The 27782-nt window shown below is 44.0% G+C and overlaps 1 protein-coding gene across 1 annotated transcript in view; it reads left to right on the forward strand.

The window, feature by feature from the left end:
- The first annotated feature begins 1929 nt into the window (after positions 1 to 1929).
- The window catches only part of LRRC52 (leucine rich repeat containing 52), a 759726-nt gene continuing 733873 nt past the window's right edge, over positions 1930 to 27782 (forward strand). The window contains exon 1 of the mRNA XM_073558055.1: positions 1930 to 2503. Coding sequence (XP_073414156.1) covers positions 1930 to 2503 — 574 coding nt within the window. The remainder of the gene's footprint in view (positions 2504 to 27782) is intronic.

Consider the following 27782-nt stretch of genomic DNA (forward strand, 5'->3'; position numbering starts at 1 on the left):
GGGACCTTCTATCTGGCATAACAGCTTCCCTGAGGCCCACCATCCTTCCCTTTCACTGAGATCTGACTGACATCTTACTTACAGGGGAAACAGAGATATGGACTTCAATACCTCTTCTGGACCTTAGGCCTAAGACTGCCATGGCATCCTTACGAATCTTAAGATGTGTCCTCATACTGTTGACAGACTTGTCACTGACAGAACCTTTTCATCATTGCTGCATCCACTGTCTTGGAACCCATTGAATACTGTCAGTATGTAGCACTTCCTCAGCACCCCACTTACACATTTGACACTGACTCTCAACCTGACCCCAAACTAGTCTCTGACACTGACTAAAGCAGGAAGTCCTTTTCCCTTAATAACTGATCTAACTCCTCCCAACTAGTGGGCTAATCCCAATATGTTAACTGTATTCTACCCTGTATCATACAAACTGTATCCCTATCCTTTGTAATGGTTCCCCTAGTGGACAGACCTCCCCTAACCATGGGGGCAGCATTGAGGCAGAGCCTCCAAGAGAACCGAGACACCAACTGGCCATAAGGATAAAATGCAACACTCTTTATCAAACATATAGCATAAACACATTATCCTATAACACTGGTCACACTAACCCTTTCTGGACACAATGTTGTAGACCTCACTACAATAGGTTCCCTTTTTATTAATAACTTAGATATAGAGTCATGAACTATTTTTTGCTTTTTCTTATTATAGTTTGTATTTGCTGTCTATAAAGTACACCAGTTATTTGATTACATACTAAAAATTAACAAATGTACTCACTCAGATGGGTTTTTGGGGATTTTTAAAAACTTGCAGTAGAGGTGAAAGTTGAAAAAAAAAAAGGAATAACTATTGATTAGCACTTGAATCCTCCACTGCTTCAGGGTTCAGTGGTCACTATTGTTTCCTGCATTTGTAACACCCTAACCATCATTTATGTGGCCACTGCGGTCAATCACTGACCTCTTCAATCATGTGTCTTACATGCAGACATCCTCACTGAGCCTACAGATATTAAACAGGACATTATCAATGCACGATAGGCAGGGACCATTATTTGGTCAGGAGATTCAAGAGGTAAACATCTCTTTACATTTTCTATTACTTACTATATTGCAAATTTTGAAGATCACAGAAAAGTCCTTTAAAAATGTTTTTCTTTTTATTAATGTTGCATCTAATAATTTCTATACATTTTAGTATATGATGTTTATGTAATGTGTGTAAAGCTAACACAAATATGTGTTACATGTAGTTTATGTTATTGAAAGTCGCAGTAGCAACAGCACAGAAGTCACTGCTGCGTGTCCTGCTAATCAGCTACATCCTTACTAGAATGGTTTACAACAGTGTTGATGTGTTTCCTCCTATCATGAATGACAAGCATGCACACTGCTCCATGATGGACACATTCATGTATCCAGCAGTGCCTGAGCTTCAGCAGGTGCAGAGCAGTCTTGGAACAGCCACTGACGTCACAAAGGTGTCAACTGGCAACCAGAGACCGTAGATGTGTGCTCCTCAGTGTCCGAGCCAGCTATTTAACCGTCCGCTTCACTTTCAAGTTCAAAGAGGCTTTATGGTAGCAGCAGCACTTTCACAGCAAGACAGTGAAAATAGGCTGTCAATGAGACCTCAAGAATGAGAGCAACGTGACACTCTGAATAAGACAACAGAGAATAGTTACAATACACATGGTAAGAGAGGTGTGCATGTTACGTGACATGACTGCAGCCTTACTATCAATTGCCGCGATAGGGGACTGTGTTAATAGGGCTGGCCATTGTGAAGATAGTTATGTTTCTGTTCCCCTACTTATCTTGGAGAAGACCTGCTGGACAAATCTTTTTCATGGATGAAAAAAGCATTTACATTCAGAGGTCACACAGTTCCGGACAGAAGTTTCTTTTTTTTATTACGATGGTCTCTATATTAGAGAGTGGCAGATGCTGTCCAAGGGAATGCAGCTGTGAACATCTTTTAGTGAACTGCACTGATAGACAACTTGAAGAATTTCCATCTGGCATCCCAATGGATACCAGACAGCTAATCCTAACTCATAACAATCTGACCTACCTTCCATCAATGGATCTTAACCTGTTAATTGACTTGGTGTACCTGGATTGTAGCCACAATGTTTTAGGAGACTCTTTGGATGCCACCTTCATTGCATTGCCATTGGTTTATCTGGATTTAAGTCACAACAACATTTCCAAAATTACAACAGGCACTTTCTATCTTTTGACAAGTCTGGTTGTTTTAAAGCTCTCTGACAACCCCAACTTGGAGGAGATTGAAAAGGATGCCTTTGCCAACAACACAGGACTCCGTCAGTTGGATCTAAGTCGAACAGCGCTGACTTACTTAGATGTCACGACAGTTAGTGAACTACCGAGTCTACGAACCTTAGGCCTCAGCTCCAACCCCTGGGACTGCTATTGTCCTATGAAAGACTTCCTTAAGTGGGTCACAGAGAGTGATATTTACTTCACAGGTGAGCTGGAGAAAGGTAAAGAAAGAGACAAGTGGGCCAAAAAAATGTTTGCAGTTTTCTATTACATATATAATTATATCTGTACAATGCATTTTCATGTTAAAGGGAACCCGACAGCTAATTCATGCTGCCCGAACCACGAACTGCATGAATCGGTGCCCAACTCTATCATTTCAGTCTTGTATGTTTAATTTGTAAATTATGTGGCAATTCAGAGAAAACATGCATTTACAAGTCAATCTGCTCGGGTGGCTACTTCAATAGTCTGTTCCCTTGTGGCTTCTCATTGCCCCTCTTCCCTTGAGAGATAGGTCTCTTCCTATACAAACATGTATGAAGCCTGTCACTCATGCAGAGAGAAGCAAGATGAAGAATCTGAATAATAATATGAGACAACCTCTTGATCTTATCGCCTGCAAAGCCTGGTCACCAAACAACTTTTACATATACAGTATGTTTTCTCTGAAACATCAGTGTTTTAAGGAATAAATCATACCTGGCTGATATGATAGAGCAAGTGTCTGATTCATAGTGACTGGTTGAGGCAGCATGCCACAGCTGTAGGGTTCACTTTAACATATAATATCTTTGAATTATTTTCAACGTCATTATTAAATGTAATAACTTTACCCCACTGTAAATAAGTTGTTGGGAATATAATCTTTAAAATGTACCTCAACTCTTGAATAGCAAAAAATGTTCAAGATTAACCTGTAGCTCTACTGTAATAACAGAGAAATCCAAGGTGTATACCCTAGTTTTACAATTTATTTAGCCAAAGAAATCACATTTCCAAGTGAAGCTGAGCTAAGACTCTACGTTACTATTGTAGTGAATTATTTATATAAGCAATTACCTACTATGAAGTTATTGAATCCCACTTTTTGAAACTAAGTATATCTTATGGTAAACTTTCTGGGCTGAGCGATGGCACCATTGCTCTGCAGGTTGTAGCTAGCATTTACAGCCAACTGTACTCAATAACCACAATGAAGTCCTACTGCTTCTATTACTGTGCACTAGATTGCTGGAGTTGGGTTGGTAATACAGTGATGTTTTTTCTTCTTTCAATTTTTTGCAGTTGAAAATTTTGGGTCCTACAACATGAGAATTGTTTTGTCCTTTTTTGAATCAGTAATACTCTATTGAATGTACTGTATTTCATTCATTTGTAGAACTGAGCGAATTTGTTCGGATTCCAACACACAGGCTCTCCATGAATGTACTGTGACTGTGACACAGCCGTGACACATGAAGCTGCGGCGCCAATCAGCTGACCAGCAGGCACAATCCAGGAAGCCGGATTCCCTCTGCAGCTTATTCGGTAAGCGCTATAGCTTGCCAAATAAGAGGGAACCAGAACAAATTCGCTCATCTCTATTCAGTAGTGCTTGAACTGTGGCTTACTTTGTACTAAAAAATATAAAAACTGTGCTTCTTGCCTTGTACCACATTTATTGTGCGCCTTCGACACTGGCCTGACTTGCTTGATGAGGTTTAGAAAGGACATGATTGGACATGCAGCTTTGTGCACAAAAATCTTGCCTTAAATTTTCTGTCGCAATTTTTTGATGAAACTTAGATCAGTGAGCTTAGCAATGCTCCAAATTTATCAAACAGCATCCACCACTTTAGTAAATGTGGCATATTTTGTCTAGTCCAGATTTCCACTGTCTTAAATTTACACAGTTTTAGTAAAGCTGCCTGCTTGTGATTGCAATCATTTTGAAGTGAAAATTTCTAAGGATTATATTATAGGGCCATAATGAAAGACTAAAGCCCCCGTTATACACTGCGATATCGCTAGCAATATCGCTGTAAAGTCACCGATTTTGTGACGTTACAGCGATATTACTAGCGATATCACTGCATGTGATACTTACCTCCGACCGGCTCCCCCGCTGCTTATCGATAATCGCGCGAGAAGCTCCTGGACCATTCCTCGTCGTCCACTTCCTGCGGCACTTCCTGCTGTGACGACGAGCGACGTGTGGAGCCGGGCGGGAGGACGCAGGATCGCCGTGTCTGACAGGTAAGTAGCGATCCCTGTCCCCAGCGATGTCGCTGGTGAGATCTGCCTGAGTGGCAGCTCACTAGCGACCACCCAGCGATTCACCAGCGATCCTGACAGCGTCATATTGCTGGTCGGGATCGCTGGTGAGTCGCTAGGTGTAACGGTACCCATATAAAATTCTACCGTAATGTTATCTCTAACAGCTAATCCCTTTTAAGGAATAATAAATATTAAATTGGCAGGGTTATAAGAGCTTCAAATTACATCCATTCAGGGGGGGTGTGGCCTGAGCTGTGATGGTGTGAGGAAGTGTCTGCTCAGGGCTCCTGCTCAACTACCTATATGAAGCGACTTTGAAGCGACAGGAATCCTCCATTCAAGAATTCATACTCACAACAAGAGTCTAGAAGTCGCCTGGAGCATTTTGATACCAAGAATGTGAAGATTGGACCAAAAATAACAGAACTACAGCTACTGAGGAGGAGCAGTGTTGTTTTCCTGTGCTGAGCAGAGGAGAGGGGCCTGTAGCTGACTCCTGCAGAAGAAGAAAGGAGGTGGAAGAGTTTCACATCTACCGAACAGCTATCCTGTTGTATCGGTGATCAGGAGGAGTGGAGGTGACCGGGCTGTTTGTTTGCAGAGACCGGAGGACTGGCGCTTGTCCGTGGGTCCTGTTCAGGCCCGCGTTCTACACTACCCGCTGTTGCCTGCCTGTTGGAGAAGAAAAAGGGCTTCAGGAGAGAAGCATACTGCTGAAAAGTGCAAGCGGCCGGTGTTTGGTAATATTCCTGGACTCTGAGGTGGCTACGGAAGACCAAGGAAGGAGAAGAGCAGGACTTGGAGTGTGACGTTAGCAGCCGCGGCATCCACAGACCCGCCGCGATTTTCGGGGTGTTGTACCACGCCGGTGGACATGATCCCGGGGGATCCTGCTTAGTAGGATCCGGAGAGATATTCTGAGCAGATCAAGACCGGGCACGAAGAAATCTGCTGAAAATTGGAGGAGTTATTGGCTAAAATCCTTGGCAGGGCAGGAGAAGCAGGAGCAGGCAGATGATTGACAGCTGCTGCCGGTGCGCAGATTCAACGCGGTCTAAGGTTTGTTGTGAGCCCTTGCCGATACGGATCTCCGAGTCCTTTCTTGAGTGGGCCCCTGGGGAGGAGAAGAGAGGGTACTGGCACTGGATTTGAGTGACTGCCATACTCCCAGATTTGCCGCGATCGCTGTGGTGTTGCATTCCTCTTGCTGGCTTGATCCGTGGGAAATCCCTTTCTTTGGCGCCAAGGAGACTTTAAGGAAGAAGACGGAGTCCTGATATATTGGAATACAAGGAGAACTTTGTAATCCCTGATAAGCAGATATTGGTGGGTCAGGAGAGTGTGGAAGTTGAGCTTTACTGAAAGCGGCTGTTTGATATCTGAGTGGGGGCTGAGCTTTATTGAAAGCGGCTGTTTGATACTTAAGTGGAAGCTGAGCTTTAAATGATCACGGCTGTTTGATAGAGCTTTAAGTGTTCGCGGCTGTCTGATACTTAAAACCATTGAGGAAAAAGAGTGGAAGCTGAGCTTTAAAAATCCGCTGCTGTTTGATACCTAAAGTCAATGAGGATAGAGAGTGGAAGCTGAGTTTTAAACGATAGCGGCTGTTTGATACTTAAAACCACTGAGGATAGAGAGTAGAAGCTGAGCTCTAAACGATCGCGGCTGCTTGATATTTAAGGCCACTGAGGATAGAGAGTGGAAGCTGAATTTTAAATGATAGCGGCTGTTTGATACTTAAGACTGCTGTGGATAGAGAGTGGAAGCTGAGCTTTAAAAGATCGCGGCTGTTCGATACTTAAGGCCACTGAGAATAGAGAGTGGAAGCTGAGCTTTAGATGATCGCGGCTGTTCGATACTTAAGGCCACTGAGAATAGAGAGTGGAAGCTGAGCTTTAGATGATCGCGGCTGTTTGATACTTAAAGCCACTGAGGATAGAGAGTGGAAGCTGAGCTTTAAATGATCGCGGCTGTCTGATACTTAAGGCTACTGAGGATAGAGAGTGGAAGCTGAGCTTTAGATGATCGTGGCTGTTTGATACTTAAAGCCACTGAGGATAGAGAGTGGAAACTGAGCTTTAGATGATCGCGGCTGTTTGATACGTAAAGCCACTGAGGATAGAGAGTGGAAGCTGAGCTTTAAATCATCGCGGCTGTTTGATACTTAAGGCTACTGAGGATAGAGAGTGGAAGCTGAGCTTTAGGTGATTGCGGCTGTTTGATATTTAAAGCTACGGAGCTCCTGAACATAACTTATATTTTATTACTTATAATTTGGTACCTGGATAGCAGTACAAATTATATACATTTTTACTATTATTCACCAGGCTCTAATACCCCAATCGACATTAGATATATATTATATGCTATTGTTAGATGCTTACTTGATTACTGTGGTTGTATATACTATATATTATTTCTATCCTCATAACTAATATTTCAAATCATATACAATAATCTTTGGTTTAGCTGCTTATTAGCAGTATATCCTACACAACTCTATATATAGGCTTTTGTTCTCTTTTCCCTTTTTAGGAAAGATATAGGATATAGAGATCTATAGGAAATCTTTAGTACTATTGTTGATAGGCAACGATACATAAGTCAGGTATTATTCTAACTTAGGCCTTTTTGAGGTTATAGAGTTTGTTTTTGTGATATCTCTAACTCCTAACTAATTTAATAGGATAATAATCCCTGTTGCCAATTTGGGTAGACCCTTGAGTGAATTCAGGATTCTAACTATCTGATTCATAGATACTATTAAGGTGATTATTCAATTACAAATAATCAGGAATTAATATTCTGTATATTAAACTGTCTTAATTCATAAGATGACCTCTTCAAACAGAAATCAAAAAGGAAAGCAACCTCCACATAGGTCTTATAATAAACCCAGGGAAGACTCCCCCAACATATTAAGTCCTATGAAATCAAGGTCTCCATTAAAAAGGGATCCACAGGCTAGTCAGGTACCTACAACAGCTCAGAGTAAACCACCAAAAAAGGATATAGAAGGTAAAGGACTAGAGCCTAATCATCCTATTCAGGTGCCCACAATTAAAGAGGTTAACTCTGACGCAATGGATACTTCCAAATCCACAAAAAGAAAAGAACTTGAATGTTCAACACCAGCCGAATCTGGAAACAACTCAGAATACTCTTCACCTGACGGTAGTCCAACTAGACAACGTACTAAAAAAGATCGACCTTCATCTCCTCAACCTTTAAAACAAGGGCTAGCTCCCACTGATCTAGATATATTTTTAGCCTCTGAAAAGGTAGTGACAGAAGGCTCTATGGCTAGATTTTGTAAAATGCTTAGTGACTCTATGGCTTTGAGATTTGAAGCTCAGAATAAGAAAATGGATGAAGTAAGTGACAAAATCACTAAGAGAATAGAACAGAATGAAAACAGGATCTTAGTTGTTGAAAATAAAACGGATACTTTGCTTAAACAGAATTCTGAATTGAAAATGGAAATACAGACATTGAAAACTAAATTGATGGATGTGGAGGATAGGAGTAGGAGGAATAATCTTAAAATAAGAGGTATCCCTGAAAATATCTCACAAGATGAGCTTTCCAACTACACGAAAACTATATTTAAAAAGGCTCTACCTGATCTTCCAGATTTTGAATTCAGGATTGACAGAATCCACCGTATTCCGCGTCCTAGAGGCTTGTCTGTCGATAAGCCGAGGGATACTATCCTCCATATGCATTATTTTGAAACAAAGGAAAAAAATTTACACTATATCAGAGACAAGGGAAACTTTCCAGATCCTTATACCAACATAAGAGTTTTTGGAGATTTCTCCAAGGCAACCATGGAGTTCAGAAAATCTTTTAGAGAAGTAAATACAAAAATAAAAGATCTTGGCATTTCATATAGATGGGGTTATCCTGCTAAACTTTTGGTGTGGTATAGGGGGAAGACAATCCCTTTTTTTACACCAGAAGAAGCAATGTTTTTCGTCCAATCATTCCAGGATGACATTGGCTGAACTTATTGTCAAGAAGTACCGGGTTTCACTTTCATTATTTGGAATGTTTATAATGCTTAAAAATTAGAAGGATTAATAGAAATATTAGGTGTAAGGGTAGGAGTTGAACCACTTTTTTTTTCATATAACCCCAAACTAGGTGAGAATCCTTCTAGGTTGGATTCCTCCAGGGGAACTCATTCGAGTTTACTTTTTGATTTTTTATTTTTCTTTTGTTTCTCTCTTTTTTTTTATTGTTGTTTGTTACACAGACTTACTGAAGTCTTATTTCTATCACTTGGTATTTACAGTGCTGTAGTTAGAAGTCTTATTTGGATTTGTTCCACTTCCTACTTTATTTCACAGCGACATAAACATGAAGCTTAAAATTTTGTCTTTCAACGTTAGGGGCCTAAATATCCCTTATAAAAGGCATACACTTTGGAGGGAGATAGAATATAGCAAAGCGGACATCGTATGTCTACAAGAAGTCAAGTTTACTAGGGAAAATCATCCGTTCTTTCAAAATAAGAAATTTCCACATATGTTTCAATCCCTGAAAGGGAAAAAGAAGGCCGGGGTCATTACACTTATAAAAAATAATATTCCATTTGAATTAATAGAAGAAATCACAGATCCACAAGGGAGATATCATATCCTCATATGTCAACTCAATCATAAACTTTGCACAATAATTAATGTATACGCTCCAAATAAAAAGACCATTTCATATCTAAATAGATTAATGGATAAGATCAATAAAGTTAAGAAAGGGATGCTTATGTTCGCAGGAGACTTTAATATAGTCCCTGATAGTACAATGGATTCTTCATCACCAGTACGCCAAAAAGCACCTTCTCTTAGTAAATGGTTAATTTCTAATGAACTCTTTGACATTTATCGCTGTCTGAATACTTCTTCGTGTGAATACACGCACTATTCGGACACGCACAAAACATCATCGAGAATAGACCTAATATTGACAGATGTTTTTGCTATTTCTAAATTTAAAAAAATTAGTATCTTGGGCAAATCTATATCAGATCATGTCCCTGTGCTGGCGGAGTTTGAATTGGGATTCTATTCAGAAAACATGTTTCTCTGGAAAGCTAACTCCACTTTATTTAAAAATCCCGAATATAAGGAAATAATTTCAAATACAATCTCTAACTATTTTAATGAAAATGACGTTGGTCATATAAATCCGTTCGTTCTTTGGAACGCTCACAAGGCGGTCCTGAGAGGCCATTTGATTCAACTTTCGTCCAAATCAAAAAGGATAAAAAGACAGACAATCACAAATTTACAGTCTCAGATAAAACTGAAAGAAGAGTTTCAAAACAGTTTGCCGGTTCCATCCTCGAGTGTTCACTCGGAAATACTGAAATTAAGGCAGGAATTAAGAACTGCAATCATTTCGGATTATGATGCAGTTATCAAAAATTCAAAATTTAAATTTTACTGATCTATTAACAAACCAACTGCATATATGATGAACAGATTCAAACAAGAGAGAATTAATAAGAGAATAGTTAAAATCAAAGACAATCACGGAAATGTTAAGACTCATCCTCAGGATATTGCAAACGCCTTTGCAGAGTTTTTTCAAGGCTTATACAATTTAGCTTCGGATGCTGAAACAGCACAACCAGATGTTAAATTGATAGATACATTCTTAGACAAATTAGATCTCCCCCGAATTGATCCTTTAGAGTTGGAACATATAAACAGACCCATATCAACAGAAGAAATATTTGATGCGATTAATAAACTTAAAGCCCAGAAATCACCGGGGCCTGACGGGATTACCAATGAATATTATAAGACCTTTCAAACTATCCTAGCTCCTTATCTGGAAAACATATTTAACTTGGCTACCTGTCAGGGCTCCTTTCCAAAGGAAATGTTAGAAGCTACGATTGTTATGATACCTAAGGAGAAGGGAGACCCTGACAAGGTTCAGAGCTACAGACCAATTTCACTCATTAATGGGGATGCAAAGCTGTACTCAAAAATATGGGCTGAAAGACTTAAAAAGGTTCTACCTTTTTTAATAAAAGACGATCAAATTGGCTTTGTAGAAGGTCGTCAAGCTGCTGACGGGACTAGAAGGATCATGAATATAATAATCGCTACTAAATTTTCTACAGATCCTTCAGTTCTAGTTACGCTAGACGCTGAAAAAGCCTTTGATAGGCTAGATTGGGCGTATCTAAAGAAAGCATTATTGAAATTTGGATTTAATGATCACTTCTAGAGTTGAGCGAAACAGGTCGAAAAATTTCAAAAGTCGCCGACTTTTGTCAAAGTCGGGTTTCACGAAACGAAACCCGACCCTAGGATGAGGTCGGCCACGAGGTCGGCGACTTACGCGCCAAAGTCGCGTTTCAAAAGTTTGTTTTGCGCTCTTTTACAGCCAATCAGGATCCACGGACACTGTGGGCAACGTGATGACATAGGCAGGGGTCACCACCATCTTTCAGAAGGGCATGCAAGTGATTGGCTTGCTTTGGTGGGCGTCACAGGGGGTATAAAAGGGCGTGCACGCCGACCGCCACCTTTCTTCTGCCGATCTCAGTATAGGGAGAGGTTGCTGCTGATTCTGTAGGGAGAGTGTTAGGCAGGGAAGAAGACAAAATAACTGCTTCTGCTGCTAGCGATTTGGCCTGCACAACACACAAGTCACTGTGTGTGCAGTGCAAGGGGAGGCTATATTGTGGTATATCAGTGGTGTTGGTTGTTGGGCTGCCTTTTAAGGCTTCCTGACAGGCTGGCATTGCTGTTTACCCACTGCTCCGCAAACTGCTTTTTTAAAAGCAATCCAATCTCCCTTATCCTGTAGTCACTTTGGTCACAGATGTGCCATCGAGCCTGTCACATAGTGCTCAGATATTCATTGGGCCTCACACAATCCACAAGTGTCCAGTGTCCAAAAGTGTGCGCAGAGATTCAAAATCTCCCTTATCCTCTCGTCACTTTGGTCACAGCTGTGCCATCGAGCCTGTCACATAGCGCTCAGATATTCATTGGGCCTCACACAATCCACAAGTGTCCAGTGTCCAAAAGTGTGTGCAGAGATTCAAAATCTCCCTTATCCTCTCGTCACTTTGGTCACAGCTGTGCCATCGAGCCTGTCACATAGCGCTCAGATATTCATTGGGCCTCACACAATCCACAAGTGTCCAGTGTCCAAAAGTGTGCTCAGAGATTCAAAATCTCCCTTATCCTCTCGTCACTTTGGTCACAGCTGTGCCATCGAGCCTGTCACATAGCGCTCAGATATTCATTGGGCCTCACACAATCCAAAAGTGTCCAGTGTCCAAAAGTGTGTGCAGAGATTCAAAATCTCCCTTATCCTCTCGTCACTTTGGTCACAGCTGTGCCATCGAGCCTGTCACATAGCGCTCAGATATTCATTGGGCCTCACACAATCCACAAGTGTCCAGTGTCCAAAAGTGTGCGCAGAGATTCAAAATCTCCCTTATCCTCTCGTCACTTTGGTCACAGCTGTGCCATCGAGCCTGTCACATAGCGCTCAGATATTCATTGGGCCTCACACAATCCACAAGTGTCCAGTGTCCAAAAGTGTGTGCAGAGATTCAAAATCTCCCTTATCCTCTCGTCACTTTGGTCACAGCTGTGCCATCGAGCCTGTCACATAGCGCTCAGATATTCATTGGGCCTCACACAATCCAAAAGTGTCCAGTGTCCAAAAGTGTGTGCAGAGATTCAAAATCTCCCTTATCCTCTCGTCACTTTGGTCACAGCTGTGCCATCGAGCCTGTCACATAGCGCTCAGATATTCATCGGGCCTCACACAATCAACAAGTGTCCAGTGTCCAAAAGTGTGCGCAGAGATTCAAAATCTCCCTTATCCTCTCGTCACTTTGGTCACAGCTGTGCCATCGAGCCTGTCACATAGCGCTCAGATATTCATTGGGCCTCACACAATCCACAAGTGTCCAGTGTCCAAAAGTGTGTGCAGAGATTCAAAATCTCCCTTATCCTCTCGTCACTTTGGTCACAGCTGTGCCATCGAGCCTGTCACATAGCGCTCAGATATTCATTGGGCCTCACACAATCCAAAAGTGTCCAGTGTCCAAAAGTGTGTGCAGAGATTCAAAATCTCCCTTATCCTCTCGTCACTTTGGTCACAGCTGTGCCATCGAGCCTGTCACATAGCGCTCAGATATTCATTGGGCCTCACACAATCCAAAAGTGTCCAGTGTCCAAAAGTGTGTGCAGAGATTCAAAATCTCCCTTATCCTCTCGTCACTTTGGTCACAGCTGTGCCATCGAGCCTGTCACATAGCGCTCAGATATTCATTGGGCCTCACACAATCCACAAGTGTCCAGTGTCCAAAAGTGTGTGCAGAGATTCAAAATCTCCCTTATCCTCTCGTCACTTTGGTCACAGCTGTGCCATCGAGCCTGTCACATAGCGCTCAGATATTCATTGGGCCTCACACAATCCAAAAGTGTCCAGTGTCCACAAGTGTCTGCAGAAATTCAAAATCTCCCCTGTCCTATAGACACCTTGTACCTTGTTTTACATTACTATATAGTTTGTTGGATTTTGTCTACATTTCTACCAAAAATGAGGAAGGCTGGTGGAAGAGGCCGTGGAATTGGGCGGGGGTTGGCAGCTGGTAATGATGGTGTTGGTGGTGGATCTGATGGTAGTGGCAAGAGCAAAATAGGACCGAATGCAGGAGGTGTTGAGCCTGCGTCATCGTCTGGCTACATAAGGCCTCGAACGCTTAGTTTTCTAGGAGTTGGCAAACCGCTTTTAAAGCCAGAGCATCAGGAAAAAGTTTTGTCTTACATTGCTGACTCAGCCTCCAGCTCTATCGCCTCCTCTTCTTCAGTTGTAAAAAGTAAAAGCACTGAGTCGTCATTGGAGGCTCATGTTCATGAACCACACCTTTCCTTGTGTCCTTCACCCCAACCAAGATTGAAGGATGACGCAGGCCATACTACTGATTACTCCATGGAGCTGTTTTCACATACCATGCCTGGATTATCAAGTGAAATGGTGAATTACCCAGGCCAAGATGAATTTGACATGGAGTGCACTGATGCACAGCCGCTGATGGATGATTCTGCTGGTACATTCACTCAGAGCACTACATTGTCCTCGCAGTGTACAGAGTCAGATTCTGACCCTGATGAGACTCAGGTGCCCCTTCCCGCACACTATACCACCATACACGGTGACACAGAGGAAGGTGCACATGACATAGAAGAGGAGGTGATGGATGACCCAGTTGTTGACCCAGATTGGCATCCATTGGGGGAAGAGGGTGCTGCTTCCAATAGCTCAGATGAGGAGCATCCACAGCAGACATCGACATCGCAACAGCTGTTATCTGGCAGGCCCGTAGCACTCCAAAGACAGGTTCCAAACATCAAAAGAGTTGCTGGACAGCTTGTCCAGAGGGTCAAAAGATCACAGCGTGCTAGGCTGCAAAATGTCTGCCAAAGTAGGAAGAGTGCAGTGTGGCACTTTTTTGAACAAAATCCTCATGATCAGGCCAAGGTTATCTGTAAGAAGTGCGCAAAGACCTTTAGCCGAGGGAAAAATCTGAAAAATTTGAATACCAGTTGCATGCTTAGACATTTAACCAGCATGCACTTGCAAGCGTGGACACAACACCAAACCTTAAGTGCCACATGTGCAACTGATCACAACGAAGGTAGTCAGCAATGCTACATTGTTTCCCCCACTGTAAGCCCACCGGTTAGCACAGCAGCAAATGTTGAGGTGTCGTTGCAAGGCCACAGCAGTCAGGGAATCCCACTGTTATATCAACGAAAGACTGATTCTAGGCCATCAGAAAGAACACCAACTCCATCACCATCATCAACCCTCTCTCAGTCCGCCCTGTCCACCGCTACTTCCACCATATTCAGCTCTCAAGTCCAGCTCACCCTCCCAGACACTATGAGTAGGTCAAGAAAGTACTCAGTCTCTCATTCGCGTACACTGGGTTTGAACGCCCACATTGCCAAACTAATCTCGTTTGAGATGATGCCCTTTCGGTTGGTGGAAAGCACAGCTTTCCGCGAACTCATGGCCTATGCAGTACCACGCTATGACCTACCCAGTCGCCACTTCTTCTCTCGCAAAGCCATCCCAGCCCTCCACCATCATGTGAAAGACCGCATTGTCCATGCACTCAAGCAGTCAGTGAGCGGAAAGGTGCACCTCACAACTGATGCATGGTCCAGTCGGCATGGCCAGGGCCGTTACGTGTCCATCACTGCGCACTGGGTTAATGTGGTGGATGCAGGGTCCACAGGGGACAGCGGTGGTGGGACAGTGCTGCCTAGCCCACGGTATAGGAAACAGTTGGCTGTAGGCGTTCGACCCTCCTCCTCCTCCTCCTCCTCCAGAAGCGAAAGCTCGTCCACAGAGCGCAGTCGTACGAGCACTCCATCTGCAGCTGCCACTGTTGCACACAATGTGTCCCCCTATCTAGCAGCTAGTGGAAAGCGTCAGCAGGCTGTGTTGCAGATGATGTGTTTGGGCGACAGACACACCGCCGAGGTGCTGGCCGAGTACTTGAAGCGACAAACTGAGTCATGGCTGGGCAGTGTACATCTTGAGGCAGGCAAGGTAGTTAGTGATAACGGCCGTAATTTTGTGGCAGCCATAGCCCTTTCAAAACTCAGCCACATACCTTGCTTGGCTCACACCTTGAACCTGGTGGTGCAGTGCTTCCTCAAAAATTATCCGGAGTTAACAGCCCTGCTCCAGAAGGTGCGAAGACTGTGCGCGCACATCCGCCGGTCGCCTGTACACTCCGTTCGTATGCAGAAGCTGCAGCGATTGCTCCACCTTCCCAACCACCGCCTCATTATCGACATTGCAACAAGGTGGAACTCCACCCTGCACATGGTGGAGCGGCTGTGCGAGCAGAGGCAGGCCATAATGCATTTGTGGGAGGATACACGGCCAGGCACTTTGAGAGTAGACATGGAGTTGACAGGTGTGCAGTGGTCGAAGCTGAAAGACCTCTGTAAAGTCCTTCAGTGTTTTGAGGAATGCACACGGCTGGTAAGCGCAGACGACGCCATCCTAAGCATGAGCATCCCACTTATGCGTCTGCTCATGCAAACTTTGACGCACCTTAAGGAGCAGGCGTCTGCAGCCAATGTTGATGAGGAGGAAGAGGAGGAGGGAATCCTTGATGACATTCAGCCATTGTCTGCTCAGGGACCTCTCCTGGAAGAGGTGGAGGAAGAAGAGGAGGAGGAGGATGATGATGGGGATGATTACTTAGGGGAGGAGGATGCATCTCGTGGGGCAAGTGAAAATGTTGGCGTGGCAAGGTCTGGTACAGGGTTTGTGCGTGACTGGAGGGATGTGGATTTGCCAGAAAGTGCTCCTCCACCCAGCACTCGCAGTGCATCATTGACACCGGGAGCATTGGCCCACATGTCAGATTATGCCTTGCAGATCCTAAAAAGGGACCCCTGCATTGCCAAAATGATGAACGATGACGACTACTGGTTGGCCAGCATCCTGGATCCACGCTATAAAGGCAAATTCCAAAACATCATGCCACAGGAGAACCTTGACCTAATATTGGCTAATAAACAAGCAACTCTGGTAAATCGGTTGCGTGAGGCATTCCCAGCACACAGCAGCGGTGATGGTTCTCACACGAGCCGTACGGGCCGGGGGCAGCTTGGCAGAGGTGTTCGTGGTGCACACAGCAGAAGTGGCGTTGGAGACAGGGGTTTCATGACAATGTTGTGGACTGATTTTTCAAATACCACTCACACAACTGGTAATACTGCATCGATGGAAAGTGACAGGAGACAGCAGTTGTCAACTATGGTTACAAACTACTTTTCCTCCCATATCGATGTTCTCCCACACAGGTCATTCCCCTTTGACTATTGGGCCGCTAAACTGGACACCTGGCCTGAATTGGCCCAATATGCCTTACAGGAGCTCGCTTGCCCAGCTGCAAGTGTGCTATCGGAAAGAGTTTTCAGTGCAGCTGGATCAATCCTGACAGAAAAAAGGACCCGTCTGTCAACCCAAAATGTGGATGATCTAACCTTCATTAAAATGAACCATGCATGGGTTTCCAAGGATTTTGTCCCACCTTCCCCTGATGACACATAGGGTGACAGAAAAATGGCTTGCTTTGGTCCACCTCTTCCTGGGACTTCACCTATTTCGCCTTTTGCATCAGCTGAATGTCCAACATCAACATATGCCACTTTCTAAAACTCCCTAACTGTGCTGCCTCCCCCCCATGGCCAGGGTCACCACCTAGCGCACGACACCGTGCGAGTGCCGTTGCCCTGGACAGGTGGGTAGGCCGACTCTTGGGCGCGGGCACTGGCACAGGGTCCCTCATAGTGCAATCAAGTGTCTCTGACGGTGGTGGTGCACACCCGCCGTCAGACACACCGCTGTACTATGAGGAGCCCAGTGCCAGTACCGACGCCCACGAGTGGGCCCCCCTTGCTTGGGCAGGGCCCCAGCATTTGCAATCTTTACCTCTCCCTGCTCCTCCGCTGTGTAATCTGGGCCGTCAAATCCATACTGTGCCTGACACCGTCTGAGCCTGCCTCCTGAGACATATATTTTGAATGTGTACGCTATCCATACATGTTATCTGGGGATATGGTACCCTTTCTAACCTTTGTGCAATCACGTGCAATCCATACTGGGCCTGACACCGTCTCAGCCTGCCTCCTGAGACATATATTTTGAATGTGTACGCTATCCATACATGTTATCTGGGGATACGGTACCCTTTCTAACCTTTGTGCAATCACGTGCAATCCATACTGGGCCTGACACCGTCTGAGCCTGCCTCCTGAGACATATATTTTGAATGTGTACGCTATCCATACATGTTATCTGGGGATACGGTACCCTTTCTAACCTTTGTGCAATCACGTGCAATCCATACTGGGCCTAACACCGTCTGAGCCTGCCTCCTGAGACATATATTTTGAATGTGTACGCTATCCATACATGTTATCCGGGGAAACGGTACCCTTTCTAACCTTTGTGCAATCCACACTGGGCCTAACACCGTCTGAGCCTGCCTCCTGAGACATATATTTTGAATGTGTACGCTATCCATACATGTTATCTGGGGATACGGTACCCTTTCTAACCTTTGTGCAATCACGTGCAATCCATACTGGGCCTGACACCGTCTGAGCCTGCCTCCTGAGACATATATTTTGAATGTGTATGCTATCCATACATGTTATCTGGGGATACGGTACCCTTTCTAACCTTTGTGCAATCACATGCAATCCATACTGGGCCTAACACCGTCTGAGCCTGCCTCCTGAGACATATATTTTGAATGTGTACACTATCCATACATGTTATCCGGGGAAACGGTACCCTTTCTAACCTTTGTGCAATCACGTGCAATCCATACTGGGCCTAACACCGTCTGAGCCTGCCTCCTGAGACATATATTTTGAATGTGTACGCTATCCATACATGTTATCCGGGGATACGGTACCCTTTCTAACCTTTGTGCAATCACGTGCAATCCATACTGGGCCTGACACCGTCTGAGCCTGCCTCCTGAGACATATATTTTGAATGTGTACGCTATCCATACATGTTATCTGGGGATACGGTACCCTTTCTAACCTTTGTGCAATCACGTGCAATCCATACTGGGCCTGACACCGTCTGAGCCTGCCTCCTGAGACATATATTTTGAATGTGTACGCTATCCATACATGTTATCTGGGGATACGGTACCCTTTCTAACCTTTGTGCAATCACGTGCAATCCATACTGGGCCTAACACCGTCTGAGCCTGCCTCCTGAGACATATATTTTGAATGTGTACGCTATCCATACATGTTATCCGGGGAAACGGTACCCTTTCTAACCTTTGTGCAATCACGTGCAATCCATACTGGGCCTGACACCATCTGAGCCTGCCTCCTGAGACATATATTTTGAATGTGTACGCTATCCATACATGTTATCCGGGGATACGGTACCCTTTCTCACCTTTGTGCAATCACGTGTAATCCATACTGGGTGTGAGAACGGCTGGCGAGCTGTTAAGCAAGCTACAGCACCTGTGGTTTGCACACGTAAGTTTTTAATTTTTTCAGGAATGACGGTTAGGCCTAATTCCGGAACTGCGGTTGACCTGCACTTACTGGGAAATCATCGTTCGCGGGTAATAATTGTAATCAGTGATCCCCATCACTAACGTTGTTCAGCGGGTTATCTGCACCCATAAGCGACAAACGCTGGCCTTTTCAGTGTAGCGCACATGCAGCCACGGACATGTAAGGGCATGACACACCAGTTATTGGCCAATCTCATGTGCCAGAGCCTCACGTGTCCCTCTAGTAAGCCGGAATCGGACCACGGGGCATGACGGAGTCTCGTTCGTTAACGGAATTAAGCTTGCAATGTGTGCATCTGTTCTGTAGCTGGCATGGTTGAGGTTTCCCAGGTGGAGTCGAATTTAACCGTAGGCTCCACTCCTGGTGGTGCCCTTCTGGACATTCCTTTAAGGTTCAGCTTTGCAACCATACTGCCCACGTAAAACAAACACTTTGCCTTCATGAACGCTGTTTGGAGGGTCATGACTCGTGGGAATAACGCCGCCCAATCAGTTAACCTGCTAGAGAGATCCTTCGTTGCTCAGTCCCAAGCATGACATCACACTCCCTAGGAAGAAGGTAATGCCACTGTGGCGACCGTACTCCTGGGGGCGACACAAGTGCACTGATGCCCAGCCACTGCTCGATGAATCTGCTGGTACATTGACCCAGACCACTACATTCCCCTCGCACGCTACACGACCTGAATCTGACCCTGATGAAACTCAGGTTACCCTTCCCATATACAGTTCCATCTTACACGGTGACAAAGAGGAAGCTGCAGATGAAAGTGCAGGTTCGGCCCACCCGCCATCAGACACACCACCGTACTATCATGGGCCCTGTGCCAGTGCCGTCGCCAACGAGTGGGCCCCCCCTGCTTGCCCAGGATCACAGCACTTGCAAAGTTGAAATACTGTGCAGTGAGATGGAAGATGGGGACGACGAGGAATCCAGAGAAGTACAGGGATTCCCTAGCGAGGAGACTTATTTGATTGTTTTCAATGTTGGGACAGCAATTTTTGGGGAGCACTATACTCTGGAGAATGATAGATGGGGCCCACCATACACTGGAACATTTCAAAGGTGGACATCAGACACTGGAGCAGCATTTACAGGGTCCATTATACACTAGAGCATTAGAAATGGGGCCCATTATGTTTGGAGCATTATTTGGGCCCATAAGACAGTGGAGCTTCATCCATGGGGACCAACATATACTGTAGCATTATGTGGAGCTCATCATATACTGTTTCAAACATTATATGGGACCAATGATTCTGTATGGAGAAATAGATGGGCCTTGTCATGAGATGTAAAAAGTGAGGTATTTTTCATTGTACTATACCGCTATTTCTCTGCCGTATCGGAGCATGATGAGTTGTGGTATGTGTTAAAGGGGCGCTCTTTCGCCCAGGGCACATGAAAACCTGCAGCCAGCCCTCCCCCCCACAACTTTAGCCAAATAACCCCCATTTTTCAGTGCGTAACTTGTATTATGAAGTTAATTAAGGTTGACAAGCTTAAGTAAGAAGAATTGATGCTTTTGGCATTCAAATGGGCACTGTAGGTGTGTTTCCTGTCCTCCTCTCACTGCCGACTTTTATTCCCCACTGACTTACATTGGGTTTCGTGTTTCGGGACGACCCCGACTTTTCCCTATAATCGGACGATCTTGCTCGACCCGACTTTTAGAAAAGTCGGGTTTCACGAAACGAAACGCGACCCTAAAAAACCAAAAGTCGCTCAACTCTAATCACTTCATTTCTTCAGTTATGGCCTTGTATTCAGAGCCTTGTGCAAAAGTATACACGAATAATCATTTATCAAAGTCATTTCCTATTTCAAATGGTACAAGGCAGGGGTGTCGTCTTTCTCCACTTTTATTTGTTTTGGCAATAGAACCCCTGGCAGAAAAAATCAGATCTAATCCTAACATCTTTGGCCTTGAAACTCCTCAACGCACATTTAAAATCAGTCTGTTTGCGGACGATATAGTGCTGACACTCTTAAACCCAGAGATTTCTATCACAGCATTGTCATCAGATTTAAAGCTATTCTCAAATATATCTTATTTTAAAATAAATCATTCAAAATCAAAGATTTTACCCTTTTACTTAAATCCTCAAGAAGTGGAACGTTTAGGAACTCTCTCAAAATTTTCGTGCAAGGAGGAGGAAGTTGGATATTTGGGGATGAAGCTGACAAACAAATTACATTCAACTATCTCAATTAATCTTAACAACTTAATTCACAATGTCACCACAGATTTTGTAAATTTTAAACGTATTGGTTTATCCTTGTTCGGGAAAATATTGGCTGTCAAGTCATTTGTTTTACCTAAGATATTGTATTTGTTTAGGATCCTTCCAGTATACATTCCTTCAGCGCAATTGCCAAAAATTCAAAAATTAATAAACTCATTTGTTTGGGATGGCAAAAAATCAAGAATTGCGTCGAACATCCTTTATAAAAGTAAAAAATATGGAGGTCTGGGGCTACCGAATGTAACAGCTTATTACCAAGCCTTACTGATTAAAGCTAGCGTTTATTGGTTTAGTCGTAATACAACACCTGCGTGGATCGCCTTGGAAGAAAGTCAAAGTAATAATGACATATTCCACAATATTTTCTTTGCTAATGTATTGGGTTCCCGACCAAGTTTGCCTTCTCATCCCATATTCCAAGCCATACTCTTGGCTTGGAAAAATTTTATTAGACCAGGGAGAAATTGGAACAAAGTGAGACAAATGTGTAATTTTCCACTAAACTTAATATCTATCTTTTACAAGTGTACTATTCCAGAAATTTGGACTACATGTAATATTAAAAAAATAGGAGATATATACAATGGTACCTTCCTTTCCTTTAGTGAGATTAAAACAAAATTTAATCTTCCCTCCTCAGAATTTCTCTTTTTCACCATTCTAAAAAGATACATTAAAAAATTCTCCCAAATTAAGGCTGGTTTCACATTAGCGCTTTTTCAGCGCGCGCACGGCCGGGGGTAGCTCCGCCCCCGAGCCGGCTCTCTGCCCGGCGTGCCCGCCCCTTGCTTGTAGCGCCGCCTCCTAGCGCACAGCGGCGCCTGCGATCGGCGCACCCTATCTTTAGCATAGGGTGCGCAGATCGTGCGCAGGCCGTGCGCTAGTTGCACTTTGACCTGCGCTGCGCACTTTTGACGGTGCGCCGTGCGTGCCAAAATCAAACTTTTCGGATTTTGGCGTGCACAGCGCACCGTCAAAAGTGCGCAGCGCAGGTCAAAGCGCAACTAGCGCACGGCCTGCGCACGATCTGCGCACCCTATGCTAAAGATAGGGTGCGCCGATCGCAGGCGCCACTGTGCGCTAGGAGGCGGCGCTACAAGCAAGGGGCGGGCACGCCGGGCAGAGAGCCGGCTCGGAGGCGGAGCTACCCCCGGCCGTGCGCGCGCTGAAAAAGCGCTAATGTGATACCAGCCTAAGCCACTAAATTTGGACATTATATCTTTATACTTGGGAAACATAGAGAAAAAGAACGTTTGGAGCTTAAAGAACATATATAACATTTTCAATAAAGACACGTTTATACTAAAGAGCGCATATATGAAACGATGGGAGTCAGAATTAAACATTACACCCACACTGGAACAATGGCAAGATGCCTTGAAGTTTTCTTACATAGCAACAATCTCAATGACACTACAAGAGTCTTAGGCTAGTTTCACACTAGCGTTTATGAGCGCAGCGACGGCCTGCGCACGGCCGCCGCTAAGCCCCGCCCCCTGCCGCGCCCCCGCCGGTAACTCCGCCCACCGGTGCATGACGCTGCATGCGCCCTGCGTCCCCTATCTTTATCACAGGGGGTGCAGGCCGTGCACAGTAAGCATTTGGCGGCGCATGCACCTTTTTGACGGTGCGCCGACGCAACCAAACTGCAGCAGGTTGCATTTGGCGCAGGTCGGCGCACCGTCAAAAGGACGCATGCGCCGCCAAACGCATACTGCGCACGGCCTGCGCCCCCTGTGATAAAGATAGGGGACGCAGGCCGCATGCAGCGTCATGCGCCGGTGGGCGGAGCTACCGGCGGGGCGCGGCAGGGGGCGGGGCTTAGCGGCGGCCGTGCGCAGGCCGTCGCTGCGCTCATAAACGCTAGTGTGAAACTAGCCTTACTACAAAATGTTTGTGAGATGGTATTATACCCCTTCGAGGCTGAATTTTATAAATCCAGGTAACTCCAACTTATGTTGGAGAGAGTGTGGAATGGTGGGAAACATATATCACATATTTTGGGAATGCCCTAATGTTAAGAGTCTATGGAAGGAAGTATCTGTTCATATAAACACCTTTTTGGGAAGGAAATTGGTTATTTCCCCTAGTATGGCTCTTCTTTTATTAGATCTAGAAAATTTAGACTTTTCAGATACATTAATGATAGTACATATTTTACTAGTAGTTAAAAACTCAATAGCAGCACACTGGAAAAAAACCGATATACCAAAATTTGAAGATATTTTTCACAATCTTCTGATACATAGCGCATTAGAAAGACGCTTTGCTCTACATAATAACTTCTTGGACAAATATAATAAAAAGTGGGAAGTATGGAATAAAACTTTTCTTACAAAAAACTAGTTTTGTTGTCACTGATGAATCCAGATAGGATCTTATTTTTCTTTTCTTCTGTTTATTTTAGATTTTAGACTTCAGATGTTAAGTTTTAGTTATATTCTTAGCTTTTAGCTTTAAGATGCTTATGGAGTAATGGCTATAAATGATCACTCATTGAGTTTCCTATTGTATTTTCTTTTCCCTTCCCTTTCCTTCTGTATCCCATTTCCCATACCCTTTTTTCCTATGTTTGTTAAATTTGAAATACCTTAATAAAAATTATTGGAAAACAAATTACATCCATTCAAATACAAAGTGATTATTTAATCGCCCATAATGGCATCGTTTTAGTCCATGTGAAAACCTTTTACAAGGCTTGATAAAAGTCCTCACATGGACAGAAATGTTGCCATTGAGGGTGATTTAAAAGTCATTTTGTATTTGATCCATTGTATTGGAGGGCTTCTTCTATTTTTCAACTCAATTAGAGGGAAGGTTTTACCTGGCAAACCTTGCACCTGAAATCCCTGCAGCTCCTGTTTTTTCCTATAGCCATATACATCGTATTGTGTTTTGCGATAGGCCCACTAACAAAGGCTACAACAACTCTACAGCTCACTGCAAGAGGATGTTTAAGTAAGGGTATGTGCAACACGTTGCCGACTTGCTTTTGTAAAATTCTGCACGGATTCTGCCTCTCTTGGTAGAAAACGCAGTGGAAATTACATGCGGTTTTTGTGTTTTTGACGCTGATTTTCATGGTTTTTTTCGTGCAGATTTCTATGCGTTTTTGAAAGCTAAATAAAGATATATTATTTAACAAAAAAAAGAATTGTCATGTCATTTCCATGTCCAACCTCTTCTTTTTCATTCTCCATTGACCTTAATATTATTACATGCCATGTTCAAATATAATGTTTATACACACAAAACAAATGTAAGGGAATATATATATATATACGTATATATATATATATATATATATATATATGTCCTTATTAATAAAATGGTACATAAAGAGTTAAATAAAAGACACACACACAAAATTTGCATGAAACGCAATATCTGTATATTTTTTTTAAAAATGTGAAAAAAAATTGTGTGGGCGCCCGCGTAATTTTTCATAACCAGCAGAGTGAAAGCCGATGGCTGAGGGCTGATGTTAATATTATGGGAAGGAGCCAATAGCCATAAAGGTTTCCAGGCTAATAATATGAGCTCACAGATGTTTGCTTAGCTTTTATTGGCTAGTGTACAGGGGAACCCCAGAAAAAATTGAAATGGGGTCCCCCTATAAAATCAAACCAACAAAGGCTAGGCAGACAGCTGTTGACTGATATTAATAGCCTGGGAAGGGGTCATGTATATTGGCGTCCCCAGGCCAAAAACATAAGCTTTCAGCAGCCCCAGAAATGGCATATCTTATAGATGTGCCAATCCTGGCACTTAGCCTCACTCTTCCCACTTGCCCTCTAGCAGTGGCAAGTGGGGTACTATTTGTGGGGTTGATGTCACCTTTGTATTGTGCGGTGACATCAAGCCCATGGATTAGTAATGGAGAAGAATCAATAAGACATCTATCCATTATTAATTCTATAGTTACATGGTAAATAAAGACACGTCCAGAATAAAGTCCTTTAAAGGGAATCTTCACCCCTTTTTTGAGATATCATATAATGATATCATTCAATTGTGTATCAAATAAGGAAATGGTTGCACTCAATTGCATTAAGGCATATCAAATATGAAAAATGTGAAATATGAATAGCATAATGGCTTTTGTAATCTAGAAAAACATATGAGATACTTAGCACAAAATTTGGACAAAAGATGTGAGCCCATTCACCAACGTCAAGGTGATCTCATTGAACGGGTCCCTATACTAACTGCCTAGTGTGAACTAACCTCTGGCTAATAACATGGCAAAGCCTGTATTTATAGGAAGATAGGAACCAAAATGTGATTGGATGTAATTAAAATCACAGCCTGATAAAGGGCGGAGTGCTCAGTCAGAAAGCTAACATACAAATGACAGAAAAAACTGACGGCACATCTAGAAATTGGCCAAATCTTGTGCTAAGTATCTCATATGTTTTTCTAGATTGCAAAAGCCATTATGCTATTCGTATTTCACATATTTCATATTTGATATGCCTTAATGCAATTGAGTGCAACCATTTCCTTATTTGATATATAATCTGTTTTTTGGTATGCACCTATTCAGACTAGTTCTAGATGTGCCATCAGTTTTTTCTATCATTCAATTGTGTGTCACATAAGGATTCTCTTAGTACTTTTGCTTCCCCCTGACCCAGCACCTTTCATGCATAAATACCTTTTTTATATCGGTTCAGATGTATGTAAACTGCCGCGGTCCGGTCCGATGGGCGGGGCTTATTCATCTGCCCCCCCTCCCTGTCTTGCTCTACGCAAGAAGAAATGCATAGAGCAAGACAAGGAGGGGGGAGCAGGTGAATAAGCCCCGCCCATCGGACCGGACTGCAGCAGTTTACATACATCTGAACCGATATAAAAAAGATATTTATGCATGAAAGGTGCGGGGTCAGGGGGAAGCAAAAGTACTAAGAGAATCCTTATGTGACACACAATTGAATGATATCATTATATGATATCTCAAAAAAGGGGTGACAGATTCCCTTTAATTGAAATAATCGCACAGACTCCTTTATTGAATTTTAATTTACCATACTTACTGCATCGCCTAATCTCCGACTCTCTCGATCTCCTGCAACAAAAATAAAACAATAAACCAAACATAAATACTCCCTGTCTGATGTAGTCCATTTACCAAGTATCCCATGATGATCTCACATGTAGAACAGTCACATGGGGAGATGTGACTGCTCTACCTGGCCCCAGAGATACACTGACAAGAGATAATCGCTACTGCAGTGCATCACTGAGAGTTCACCGGAGTTCGTGCTCTCACTTACAGCACCCCTGCATGAGAATTTTCTCACACAGCGTTGCAGCAAGCGCCTGCACGAACTCCGGTGAACTCTCATGGCGATGCGGTGCAGTGATACACTGCAGGAGGATCAACTCCTGTCAGTGTATCGTCGGAGGCTGGGTAGAGCAGTCACATCTCCCGATGTAACTGTTTTATGCGTGAGATCGTTATTGGACACTCGTTATTAAATGACGGCGGAAAGGTAAGTATATGTTGGCTTATTTTATTTTTGTTGCAGGAGATGTGGGTGTCGGGGACTAAGGGTTTGGTAAACAATACTGTTTATCTCTCTGGTGGTAATCTGAGGTACTTTCTTTGTATCAGCATACATGTATTGAAATAACTTTATCAGAATTGCTTTAGTCTTATAAAGTTGAGCATTATATTTAATAAATTTTGTGTGCTGAGGTTTTCCTACTGTACAATATATGTCTTTTAACTCTGAGCACCTAAATTGGCAGTGAGCACACCGTTCTCTACAGTATTCCTCATACATGCCCTCATACATACTCTTCATTTTGTGTCCTCAAATCTCCCCACACACATTAAATCTCATCCCCACTCCAAATCCCCCCATCCCCAATCCCCCACACACATTAAGTACCCCCCATCCCCACTCCAAATCCCCCCCACACACATTAAATCCCCCATCCCCACTCCAAATCCCCCACATTAAGTATCCCCCATCCCCGCTCAATAACCCCCGTCCCTACATCCAAATCCCCACACACATTATGTACCCCCCACTCATTATGTAGCCCCCATTCATTATGTACCCCCCTCCAAATCCCCCCACACATTAACCCCCATCGCCACTCATTAACCCCCCCCACACATTAACCCCCATCCCCACTCATTAACCCCCATCCCCACTCATTAACCCCCCACACATTAACCCCATCTCCACTCATTAACCCCCACTTATTAACCCCCATCTCCACTCATTAACCCCCACACATTAACCCCCATCTCCACTCATTAACCCCTCCACTCATTAACCCCCATCCCCACTCATTAACCCCCATCTCCACTCATTAACCCCCATCCCCTTATTAACCCCCATCTCCACTCATTAACCCCCCAAACATTAACCCCCATCCCCACTCATTAACCCCCCACTCATTAACCCCCATCCCCACTCATTAACCCCCCACTCATTAACCCCCATCTCCACTCATTAACCCCTCCACTCATTAACCCCCATCTCCACTCATTAACCCCCGCACATTAACCCCCATCCCCACATTAACCCCCATCTCCACTCATTAACCCCCATCCCCACAATAACCCCCATCTCCACTCATTAACTCCCCCCCTTCTCCCATCTTCGGTGGATCTTCAGCTCCACAGTGGAGCACACTTACCACCTCCACCAGCGCTTGCTCTGGGCGGCGGGGAGTGACGTCAGCAGCGTGATCACATGACCTGATCACGCTGCTGACGTCGCTCTGACCCAGCGGTCAGAGCTTCAATTGTACTGGCGTTTGTGTAGACGCCAGTACAATTGCTGCCTGGTAGCTGGCGCGGCCTCCTTCTCTGCCGTCAGAGAGAACAG

The sequence above is a fragment of the Dendrobates tinctorius genome, unplaced genomic scaffold (assembly GCF_039654945.1).
Source record: "Dendrobates tinctorius isolate UK_male_01 unplaced genomic scaffold, ASM3965494v1 ptg000012l, whole genome shotgun sequence".
NCBI lineage: Eukaryota > Metazoa > Chordata > Amphibia > Anura > Dendrobatidae > Dendrobates > Dendrobates tinctorius.